This window comes from Grammomys surdaster, unplaced genomic scaffold (assembly GCF_004785775.1).
Source record: "Grammomys surdaster isolate TR1022 unplaced genomic scaffold, NIH_TR_1.0 126131, whole genome shotgun sequence".
NCBI lineage: Eukaryota > Metazoa > Chordata > Mammalia > Rodentia > Muridae > Grammomys > Grammomys surdaster.
The window spans coordinates 4,484,655-4,497,115 of NW_021620939.1; the positions used below are offsets into that span (position 1 = coordinate 4,484,655).

The 12,461-nt window shown below is 49.6% G+C and overlaps 1 protein-coding gene across 1 annotated transcript; it reads left to right on the forward strand.

Annotated features, from left to right (window-relative positions):
- Positions 1–5,605: 5,605 nt before the first annotated feature.
- Tlr9 (toll like receptor 9) lies at positions 5,606–9,721 on the forward strand. The gene is made up of 2 exons (XM_028756737.1): positions 5,606–5,710; positions 6,509–9,721. The coding sequence occupies exons 1-2, from the start codon at positions 5,708–5,710 to the stop codon at positions 9,596–9,598; spliced, it is 3,093 nt and encodes a 1,030-aa protein (XP_028612570.1). The 5' UTR covers positions 5,606–5,707; the 3' UTR covers positions 9,599–9,721.
- The last annotated feature ends 2,740 nt before the right edge of the window (positions 9,722–12,461 follow it).

Below are 12,461 nucleotides of genomic sequence, written 5' to 3' on the forward strand. Positions count from 1 at the left end.
GAGAAAGTGCCCAAGTTTGATACTCAGCAGTAGCCAGGGGTCTACTCTGTGCCTCTGAAGAGTGGCAGAGACACCTCCTGTTACAGCTGGAGAAACATTCAGCTGCTGGGTGGACACTGTCCTTTTTCCTGGCTCAGGGCATTGTCCCTTTGCAGGGCCCATTTCCAACCCTTATTAAAGCACCTAGGACTATGGACAAAAAAGATGGGGCCCTGGAGAAGATCCACAGGAGACTCAGCCCAAATACTGATTCTCAGGAGGGCAAGAAGATAGCGTAGGTGGCTCTCAAGCCACTGAGCCAGCAAGATTATTGGTACCTTGGACCCTACCTGCTATGAGATCCACTCCGATGAGGGTCTGGGCAGAGCCAGGAGACTGGTGTAGAGCCCTATCCCTTTCAGGAGAATGGTCATTCATTCATTTATTCAAACTTCACTCAAAGATTCCCATACTCCCTGTCCAAAGCTGAGTGTTGAGGGTAGTACATAGCTTTAGCCGATACTGAGCAGCGCTGCAGACATGGATAGAAGTTCTTATCCTCAAGAAGTCAACAGGAGAGTAAGACAGGATACAACCAAGCAGGAAGGGTGGATGGTATGGAGTTGTAACTGCTGAAAAATGTGATGCAAATTGAAAACCGGTCGGCCACAATGCTCAGGAGAGCCAGATCTGGGCTGGCAGGTTTATTTACTTTTGTCTACATTTCTTTTGAGTCAGGGCTTCCCTATGTAGTCCAGGCAGACCTTGAACTCTGCACTCTCCTACATCATCAGTGCTAGAAGGACAGGTGTGTAGCCGAGCTGAGAGCTTCATCATGGGGAAGAGCTCCATGGATCGAGGGTGATGCGTGTAAAGGCGGAAGGCAAACTGGACCATGTGAGGGATTGTGACCTTCCATCTACCCGGGGCTGTTGACCACTGGCCTCGGGGACAAAAGAAAGGGGGTGGGTTGCGGGGTTCAGATGTCGGTGATATACTGAGCAGATTCACTTCCAGGATCAGCTTCAGCAAGTCAGTTCAGCTTCACTGGGGTAAGCAAGGGTTATATAATCTTGAGGGGTAGGTAGGGATTCGCAGGGTGAATATGCGTTATTGGCTACAGTGGAGGTGCTTCATTTACATAGGGAAGAGTTCCAAGAACCTTCTGGGCAGGTTCTTATCTGGAGAGAGGAAACTGAACCTGTAATCTGGCCACAGGCTACTCGACTTTCCTCCTCTGAGGTTTCTTGGGGTTACAGGTGGGAAGGGTTGGTCATAACACCGTACCTAAATTATCTATCATACAATAGGAAGGGCTGAGGGGGACTTACGTAATGCAGTACTTGCAGGAAGCTTTCTGCAGGGTAATCCTCTAGATAAGGCAAGACTCCTGTGCTTAGAGACTTCTCCAGAGAAGGTCCAGCAGAGAAGAAAAAGCCTTGCTGAGGAAAGAAGTCCTCCATTTTGTCCTGAGCTCAGGGAGCTGTTCTGTCATGGTAGACTACAACCTTAATAGCAGGATTTCCCAACAGGGAATCTGGGAAGAACAAGTCCAGGCAGAGGAATAGAATATGTTCAAAGGTCCCAAAGCAAGAAAGGGCCCAGGTATGTCCAAACAAGAAGCCAGTGTGGCTGTCAGCGGGCGGGGGAAAGTGGAAGACCAGGGTGCACAGATCACTGCACCGACAGTGACTAGGGCTCAGGGACAGTTATGGAGGGATCTGAGTTGCAGGATATTTGATTATACTGTGAATCCCAAGATTGAGGGGGAAAAAACCCTATTTCTAGTTGTGGTGTGGCTCAGCCCTTGGCACACATCTTTAATCCCTCTGGCTGAGATACAGACACACCCTTAGTACACACCTTTAATCACAAACCATGAAGGTAAATTAGTTTGTAGAAGGTAGCACCCATTTTGAGAGTGACGTCTAATTGAGTGGCAGACAAAGTGACAAATCAGAGAAAGATTTGACAGGATATGTCCAACTCTCAGGAGAAGAGAGAGGAAAGGGAAGCTACATAAGAGGGAACAGCACAGAGAAAAAGGGGAGGCAGTTTTATGGGGAAAATTTTACAGAGACAGAACAAGCCAGAGAATGAGAAGGAGCCAGAAGGTTAGAACATATTGCCAAAGTTGGTATAAGGCCAAGCGAGCATTTCAGTCAGAAATTGAGAGAAGCTAAATTGAATCAGTCAGCTTGAAGAGGAGTTTGAGCCACAACAGCTGAGTTAAATCAGCCAGGCAGTGCTCAGAAAGAACTATAAGGGGTGAGCTTATTCAGCAGCGAGTCTCAGAGGCTGAAAACATTTTAGACCCAGACAAGATTGTACCGAGGCTAGAAGTGTCTGGGACTAGGCCTAGGTTAGCAGACAGGCAGTAAACCTCTGACAACAACTAATAGAGTAAAGTTACTTTTACAGATCTGGGCAGAGGAGGGACCCAGAATGAAAGTTTTTGAACAGAAGGTGCTGAAGAGATGACTCAGCAGTTAAGAGCATTGGCTGCTTTTCCAAATGACCTGGGTTCAGTTCCCAGCAACTACATGGCGGCTCACAGCTGTGTGTGCAAGTTGTAGGGGATTTGACATACTCTTCTGACTGCCCCAGATACTAGGCAAGCAAGAGGTGCATAGACATACATGCAGGCAACACACACGTATGCATATACATATATACATATGTATTTCCATATATTTGTGCATCTATATGGAAAGAGAATGTGTCTTAGTTAGGGTTTTACTGCTGTGAACAGACACCATGACCAAGGCAACTCTTATAAGGACAATATTTAATTGGGGCTGGCTTACAGGTTCAGAGGTTCAGTCCATAATCATCAAGGTGGGAGCATGGCAGCATCCAGGCAGGCATGGTGCAGGAGGAGCTGAGAGTTCTATATCTTCATCTGGAGGCTGCTAATGGAAGACTGACTTCCAGGCAGTTAGGCTGAGGGTCTTAAAACCCACACCCACAGTCACACACCTACTCGAACAGGGCCACACCTTCTAATAGTGCCACTTCCTGGGACAAGCATGTACAAAGCATCACAGAGAGAAAGAAAGGTTTGAACAGGCCTTTCCAGGGGCTCAATGTGAACAGGCTGCAGGGGACTTGAGCAGGGGTGTCTAGATTAGAGATGATATCAACTCAGGCAGGCAGGTAGATAGGCAGGTTGTGAGCAGTGGGAAGTTTCTGAAGGGACAGAAGCAGGGTTTAAGGTCTCTCCAGGGTCTCTGGGGCTTCGAGATTGAGGAATCAGCTCCCGTCACCAAGGCCAAAGGAGAATGTGAAAAGCCAAGTAGGTCAGTGTTGTGTCGCACTTACCTCCAAGGTAGGCTGAGGAGGCTTCTGGAGGTTCATACAGGAAAGAATGAAACTCAGATGCAGATTGACTTTGTCGACCTGGATCAGACTTTGGGGAGCTTTAATAACAGGTGGTTTATTCCCAATGGATTTAAGCCCAGTATAATTTGGGGGGAAAAAGTTACCTGGTTTAATACTATACCTGATGCACAAAGACACATAATTACATTGAAACTCAACTCAGGGTAGTATCATTTATCCAAGAAAAGATGAGTTCTAGAAATAGGCTATCTGTAGTAGCTTAAGGGTCTGGCTTGGTCTGTCATACAGATAGCACAGAGGTCATTTGGGCTATTAGCCATCTCTGGTTCTGGTTGTGGGAGCTTGGAGGAACCTCTGGCTGCAACAGTTATTTAGATTACTAGCTGTAGATTAACAAATTCCGCTAGGCTCCTCCCAAGCCAAGGTCCTAGGCTTGTACATCTGCCACCCACCAGGTGCAGCAGCCGCGGTGACGCAGACACAGCTTATAAAGAAGACTGATCACTACCTCAGCCCCCCCCCGCCCCCGTCTGCCCCCATTCCCATGTGTTCCTGGCCATTCTCTCTTGTTCTCTGTCCTCTCTTTCTCTGCCTCTACCCCCTTTCCAGGTCCCTGCTCCCCTCCCTTCCCCCACAATAAACTTCCCTTAAATCAGGTCTGTCACATGATGTGATTTCTCCTTGACAGATATCTTGGCAGGGGCCTGCTGGGTACTCCCTTACTCCCGCTGCAATTTATATACCTTGTAACACTGGCCACCTCTCGTCCTGGTTGTAGGAGCTTGATATGGCCTGGCCCAACAGATCACCAGAAGGTTAATCACTTTCTGCCCTCAGCTTTCTGCATAGAAGAACAGGTTTTTCATCTTTCCCATTAGAAATACAATTCAATGTGCTTACCATTCCTGGTTTCCCTGGAGATCTCTGTAGGCTCAAGAGCCTCCTTGCAGGCTGAACCAGGCTCCAACAGGTGAACCATTCCATCCTTCAGGGAAGCTCCTTAAATCTCAGGAGGTAGCTAGGGTGGTGGCACACACCTTGGATCACAGCACTCAGGAGACAAAGGCAGGCAGATCTCTGAGTTCCAGGTCAGCCTGGTCTACACAGTGAGTTCCAGGACAGCCAAGGCTACACAAAGAAACCTAGTCTTGAAATACAAAATAAAACAAAACAAAAACCAACCAAACAAAAAAATCTCAGGAAATTAATAACTGAAAAATTTTAGGAAGCTCCTGAAGTGACCGGATACACTAGATCCTCCCTAAGCTTCTATGGACAGTGGAGACTGCTGAGAGGCAGGCTTAGACAAAAGGGGATCCTGAAAGAAGCAGAGACCAGCTGAGCTGCCTGAAGAAACCTCAGACCAACTGACATGCCTGGAAAATTCATTCTCCAACTGGAATAGTATTTCCCACTCTGCATCCTCAGTTCCCACAACAGCCAAGGTTGAACTGTCAATACATTGTGCCATGAGCTCCCCATTGCCAGCTTTTGTGGGACCCATGACCTTTACTTTGGTGATACAGCTGTCTTTGAGTCATTTCTGCTTCTTTAACCCCTCATCTATGCTTCAACCAGTAACTCCTTAAAATTAATTGGTTAACCAACTTAGATGTTAGTGATACCCTCAGTTTTGGTCTGTCATTGGTTCCATTTCTTGGGTGAGTACACATTTGCTCACACTTCCCCAGGAATAGTGTCACACAACAGCAAGATCAGCCAGAGTCTTGGCTGGACCACCCACAGCCTGGCCTCAGAAGCTCCAGCAGCTTGCTGTAGTCTGGGGTCTGGAGTCTGATTGGACATTTTGGGAACTGTGGATGCAGAGTAAGAGATACTATTGCTGGAAGAGATGTGAAGGCTGCCGCAGTAGTGAAGCAGATGCTGGCTCCAGCCCCTGGCTCACAGATGCTCTCCATAGAGTTCTGGGGATAGAGCAGGTGAGAGAGCCACTGTCCTGAGAGTACCCATGAGACAGGCACTGAGGCATGAGGGTGAGGTGACACCCTGCTTATGAGTGTTAGTGCACTGCCCAGCTCTGGTGCTATTTTAAATCTGGTTTCTCATTGACCTTGGACTGGACTTTGGGCTTTGGTTCCTTCCACAACTCTCGGGGGACAGATATGATGCCCTCATGGCTGATTGTGGGATGGGGAGGAGAGTGGAAAGAGGAAGGGGTTAAGGGGGCTGGCTGGCTGCCATCTGACTATGCAAATGACTTGTGACTCACTATACCACCTGCCATTTTAGGGTAGGGATAAAGTAGCTACCAAGCTGTAGTGAAAGTGTCACTTCCTCAATTCTGGGAGGGACCCTGGTGTGGAACATCATTCTCTGCTGCCCAGTTTGCCAGAGGGAGCCTCAAGAGAATCCTCCATTTCTCAACATGGTAGGACTCCAGTTCTTAGCCCCCTGGGGGGAGGGGCACCATGGGAAGGGACAACAGTGGAAAGGACTGTCCACTCTGTACCCTTGGGACATTCATGGAACCCTAAGGGAATTGGAGCAAAAGCCATTCACTGAGCAGAGAGAGCTGAGCCTGCTGGGTGGATGGGGAGGCTGAAGCCCCAGACTCTGTCAGTGGTGGCACCTGGCCAGTAGACCTGCTACCCACTGCTCACTCTGAGCCTTCTGATCCTCAGTAGGTTGAGGGTTCTCAAGTCAGACTGGGGAGTCAGATGGAGCCAGAAAGTGCCACCAAGGCCTAGATGGGATCCAACCTATACCTCAGTAGACGTTCAGTCTTCCCTGCATTTTGGTCAAGGAGAATCCACGAGACTAGTGAAGCAAGGCGTCAGACAGGGCTGGAGGTACAGATCTCAGGCAGCTGCTGTGGTCAGGAGGAGAGAGCTGAGGCCCCAGAGGAGAGGAAGAGAAAGTGGGAAAGCCCCAGTTGGCCTGTTGGAATCTGTCTCGGCTCTGCTATGGGTTGTGTTCTGAGCAAAAGCTCCAAGTCTGGGGTCTGGATTCCAGCCTCGTCCTGGTTCTGTGTCCCTTGCTCTGAGTGGCTGTGCCTAAAACCAAATAGTGGTTCTGAGTGGGCTGGAAGGAGGCTTTGTGTGTGTGTCGGGGAGGGAGCATATGGAGAGGACTTGGAAGTCCCTGAAGAAAGTTCCAGCGTGGAAGAGAGGGTAGGGGAGGGCACAATAACACTAGACACTGGCTCACTCAGTCCCGGCTCTCACAGGTTCTCTGCTGTAGGACACTGCAGCCCTTGTCTCTCCTGGTGAAGGCTGCAATACTGGCCAAGGTTCTGGCCCTGGGTACCCTGCCTGCCTTCCTACCCTGTGAGCTGAAGCCTCATGGCCTGGTAGACTGCAACTGGCTCTTCCTGAAGTCTGTGCCTCGCTTCACAGCAACAGCAGCCCGCTCTAACATTACCAGCCTGTCCTTGATCTCGAACCGTATCCACCACCTGCATAACTCCGACTTTGTCCACCTGTCCAACCTGCGGCAACTGAACCTCAAGTGGAACTGCCCGCCCACTGGCCTTAGCCCCTTGCACTTCCCTTGCCACATGACCATTGAGCCCCAAACCTTCCTGGCTATGCGTACACTGGAGGACCTGAACCTAAGCTACAATGGTATCACCACTGTGCCCCAACTGCCCAGCTCCCTGATGAATCTGAGCCTGAGCCATACCAACATCCTGGTACTAGATGCTAACAGCCTTGCTGGCCTGAACAGCCTGCGGGTTCTCTTCATGGACGGGAACTGCTACTACAAGAACCCCTGCAGGGGGGCGGTGAAGGTGACCCCAGGTGCCCTCCTGGGCCTGAGAAACCTCACCCATTTGTCCCTTAAGTACAACAACCTCACAAAGGTGCCCCACCAACTGCCCCCCAGCCTGGAGTACCTCCTGGTGGCCTATAACCACATTGTCAAGCTGGGGCCTGAAGACCTAGCCAACCTGACCTCCCTTCGAGTACTTGATGTGGGTGGGAATTGCCGTCGCTGTGACCATGCCCCCAACCCCTGTGTAGAATGTGGACAGAAGTCCCTCAATCTGCACCCTGAGACCTTCCATCATTTGAGCCACCTTGAAGGCCTGGTGCTGAAGGACAGCTCTCTCTACACACTGAACTCTTCCTGGTTCCAAGGTCTGGTCAACCTCTCGGTGCTGGACCTAAGCGAGAACTTTCTCTACGAAAGCATTACAAATACCACAGCCTTTCAGAACCTAACCCGCCTGCGCAAGCTCAACCTGTCCTTCAATTACCACAAGAAGGTATCCTTTGCTCGCCTCCACCTGGCGAGTTCCTTCAAGAACCTGGTGTCACTGCAGGAGCTGAACATGAATGGCATCTTCTTCCGCCTGCTCAACAAGTACACACTCAGGTGGCTGGCCGATCTGCCCAAGCTCCACACTCTGCATCTTCAAATGAACTTCATCAACCAGGCACAGCTCAGCATCTTTAGTACCTTCCGAGCCCTCCGCTTTGTGGACTTATCAGACAATCGCATCAGCGGGCCGTCAATGCTGTCAGAAGCTGCCCCTGAAGAGGATGCAGAGCAGGAGAATCTGTGGTCTGCGAGTCTTGCCCCAGCTCTACTGAGCACTCCCGGCTCTAAGAACTTCATGGTCAGGTGTAAGAACCTCAAGTTCACCATGGACCTGTCTCGGAACAACCTAGTGGCTATCAAGCCAGAGATGTTTGTCAATCTCTCACACCTCCAGTGTCTAAGCCTGAGCCACAACTGCATTGCCCAGGCTGTCAATGGCTCTCAGTTCCTCTCACTCACCAATCTGCAGGTGCTGGATCTGTCCCATAACAAGCTGGACTTGTACCACTGGAAATCGTTCAGTGAGCTAACACAGTTGCAGGCCCTGGACCTGAGCTACAACAGCCAGCCCTTCAGCATGCAGGGTATAGGCCACAACTTCAGTTTTGTGGCCCATCTGTCCAAGCTACACAGCCTTAGCCTGGCACACAATGATATTCATAGTCGTGTGTCCCCACATCTCAACAGCACCTCAGTGAGGTTTCTTGACTTCAGCGGCAATGGTGTGGGCCGCATGTGGGATGAGGGGGACCTTTATCACCATTTCTTCCAAGGCCTGGGAGGCCTGCTCCAGCTGGACCTGTCTCAGAATAACATGCATATCCTCTTGCCCCAGAACCTCGACAACCTCCCCAAAAGCCTGAAGCTGCTGAGTCTCCGTGACAACTACCTATCTTTCTTTAACTGGAGCAGTCTGACCTTCCTGCCCAACCTGGAAGTCCTAGACCTGGCAGGCAACCAGCTAAAGGCCCTGACCAATGGTACCCTGCCTAATGGCACTCTCCTCCAGAAACTAGATGTCAGTAGCAACCATATTGTCTCTGTGGTCCAAGCCTTCTTTGCTCTGGCCGTAGAGCTGAAAGAGGTCAACCTCAGCCACAACATTCTCAAGACGGTGGATCGCTCCTGGTTTGGGCCCATTGTAATGAACCTGACAGTTCTAGACGTGAGAAGCAACCCTCTGCACTGTGCCTGTGGGGCAGCCTTCGTAGACTTACTGCTGGAAGTGCAGACCAACGTGCCTGGCCTGGCTAACGGTGTGAAGTGTGGCAGTCCCCGCCAGCTGCAGGGCCGTAGCATCTTCGCACAGGACCTGCGGCTGTGCCTGGATGAGGTCCTCTCTTGGGACTGTTTTGGCCTTTCACTCTTGGCTGTGGCCGTGGGCATAACGGTGCCTATACTGCAGCATCTCTGCGGCTGGGACGTCTGGTACTGTTTCCATCTGTGTCTGGCATGGCTACCTTTGTTGGCCCGCAGCCGGCGCAGCGCTCAAGCTCTCCCCTATGATGCCTTCGTGGTGTTCGATAAGGCACAGAGCGCGGTGGCCGACTGGGTGTATAATGAGCTGCGGGTGCGGCTGGAGGAGCAGCGCGGTCGCCGAGCCCTGCGCTTGTGTCTGGAGGACCGAGATTGGCTACCTGGTCAGACGCTCTTCGAGAACCTCTGGGCCTCCATCTACGGGAGTCGCAAGACTCTGTTTGTACTGGCCCAAACGGACCGGGTCAGCGGCCTCTTGCGCACCAGCTTCCTGCTGGCTCAGCAGCGCCTGCTGGAGGACCGCAAGGACGTTGTGGTGTTGGTGATCCTGCGCCCGCATGTCCACCGGTCCCGCTACGTGCGACTACGCCAGCGCCTCTGCCGCCAGAGTGTGCTCTTCTGGCCCCAGCAGCCCAGCGGGCAGGGGAGCTTCTGGGCCCAGCTGAGTACAGCCCTGACTAGGGACAACCGCCACTTCTATAACCGGAACTTCTGCCGGGGACCTACAGCAGAATAGCTCAGCGCAACAGCTGGAAACAGCTGCATCTTCACACCTGGTCCCGGTTGCTCTGCCTGCCTTGCTTTGTCTTACTACACCTTTATCTGGCAAGTGCATAATATATGCTACCAAGCCACCAGGCTCACAGAGCAAGGGTTGGCTGCAAAGGGTCTTTCAGGGAAGTGAAGACAGTCATCAAACCTCCTCTTCCTCCTCCTCCTCTTTCTCCTTCTTCCTCTCTCTCTCTCTCTCTCTCTCTCTCTCTCTCTCTCTCTCTCTCTCCTGTTCTCTGAATGCCCTGCCCTGCTCTCCCTGCAGGCCTGGGTCAGCACGTCTTGTAGTGATCTGGAGTGTCTGTCTTCCTCACCTACTGTCCTGTCTTAAGGGCAGAGAAGATGAAAGATTAGTTTGTTTTTTACCCTCAGCAAGGTCCTGAGAAAACTCCCAAGTAGGGCAATGTTCATTACTAGGTGTGTAGAAAAAGAAGGATGATTGCAGGCTCTGGTGGCCACGCCTATGCTGGGCAAAGAAGGCCAGCCTTGATTATAGTTGGGCCAGTGCCAGTAGCAGCAAGGAGCTGAGAGCCAGAAGAGAGTCAAAGATGTGTTCAACCTTTGTGTGTGTGTGTGTGTGTGTGTGTGTGTGTGTGTGTATACGTATGTATGAGGGTCCATGTACACATGTGTGCTTGTGGGGGGCGCTCCAACAATCCATCTTCTCCAGCTTCCCAGTCCTGGATTACAAAGACATGCACCATACCCAGCCTTTTCACACGGGTTTTAGGGATCAAATTCAGCTCTTCATGCCTGCATGGCAAGCACTTTACAAACCAACCCATCTTCCCAAGCCCCATGTCCACCCTTTGGCATCATAACAGACATTGTCACCTACATAGTTCCCATTTGACATTTGTGTAATGGGTTAAAAGCAAAATAAAATCACACCAAAAAAAAAAAAAACCCTAACAAAAAAAAATTCAATGTATAGCTTTGTGTTGGGCTTTGGATACATCAGTCTGTGGGCAACAGATTGAACACACCTATTAAAATGAATTTATAATCCGTTCCTTCCCACTTCCACCTAGAGGTCGTGGTGGGTCACTCTGTTCAGATATCAAAAGACACCTAAGTAAGCTGCTATCTGACTACAGAGGGAAGAGGCCTGTTCAATGCACTTATCTCTCAGAGCTGCTTAAACTCAGGCTGAGGCATTGTCACATCTGATCAAGATAGAATATACACGTTTCTCTCTCTCTCTCTCTCTCTCTCTCTCTCTCTCTCTCTCTCCCTACCTACCTACCTACCTCCCCCCCCCCTTTCTTTTTTTTAAAAGCCAGGCAGAGTCTCACTTCAAAGCTCTGGCTAACCTGGAACATTATATAGACTAGGCTGGCCTGGAACTCACAGAGATCCACTTGTTTCTGCCTGTTGGGATTAAAGATGCATACTACCATGCTCAGATTTTGTTTTTAAATTTTTAACTTGCATTTATTTTGTATGTATGGGGGGGGGTGTCCAAGTGCCATGACTGGATTGTGGAGGTCACAGCACAAGGGAGTCAGCTCTTTCAGCATTCCAGGCCCAGAGATTGAACTCACCGGGAGATGTAAATATGTTCCAGGCAAGAAGCTTCTGCTTTCACTGAACCTTCTTCTATAAGGCTCCTTAAAACATCAATCATTGTGCAGAGGCTGGAATGCTGCAGCTCTGGAACATAATTATAATTTCTCTTAGGCTACCTTTAGCCCTCTGAGTAGCCATCCCTAGCCTGTCCCTCTCTCTAACTGAACAGATAAATCCCTTAACAAAAACAGTTTCCTTAACAAAAACAGAGTGTTATCATATAGCATCCGACAAGAATAGCGGGAATATGCCCTCTCCCTTGCTTTGCTTGAACCCACCTACTTATTGTTTCCACCAGTGGATTTGAACGGTGCCTGGACTTGTAGTGTTTTGTTTTGGTTTTGTTTTGTTTTGTTTCAAGATAGGGTTTCACAATATAGCTCTGGCTGTCCTAGAACTCACTGTATAGACCAGGCTGGCCTCCAATTCACAGAGATTCACCTGTCTCTAGAATTAAAGGTGTGTGCCACCATTCCAGGATTCTACTGTTATTGTTGTTCTGTTACTACAAAAAAAAAAATCCTTTATCAAATTGTCACCACATTGGAACACAAAGTTTGAAGTAATCTAAATCTGTGTTCCTGGACTACGGTCATTTGTATTTGGCTGCAGAATAAACTACCTTTTATTCTTCTTCAAGTCAAGACTTGTGTTTTTGTGTTAACATAGGCAAGGGTCTTAACCAGATGGGTCTTTTAACTAGCCCCTAAACCATTTTTATTATGTTTGTTTGCTTATTTATTGTAGGGGCTTTACCACTGAGCTGTCTCATTGCCTGTGGGGTTTCCTCCCTCTTTCTTTCTTTCTTTCTTTCTTTCTTTCTTTCTTTCTTTCTTTCTTCCTTCCTTCCTTCCTTCCTTCCTTCCTTTCTTTCTTTCTTCCTTTCTTTCTTTCTTCCTTTCTTTCTCTCTGTCTTTTTCAGACAAGATCTCATGTCGTAGCTCTGGCTGATCTGGAACTTGCTACCTAGACCAAGAAGGCCTCTAACTCACAGAGATCACCTGCCTCTGCCTACTGAGTGCTGGGATTAAGGTGTAGCTCACCACTCCCAGTTCTGTGTTTCTAATTTTTTTTTTCTGCACAGTGTAGACTTCAGAATGCAGCCAGTATCAGTGGACAGGATCTGTAGTCAACAAGTATATTGAACTTGTGGGTAGTGTTGTGCTTGGAACCTTCAGGAACCTGATCCCAGGTGTCTTCAACACCACCACACCAAATCCAGCCCTTGAGAAGCAGAGGAGAGAAAACACACAGCCTCA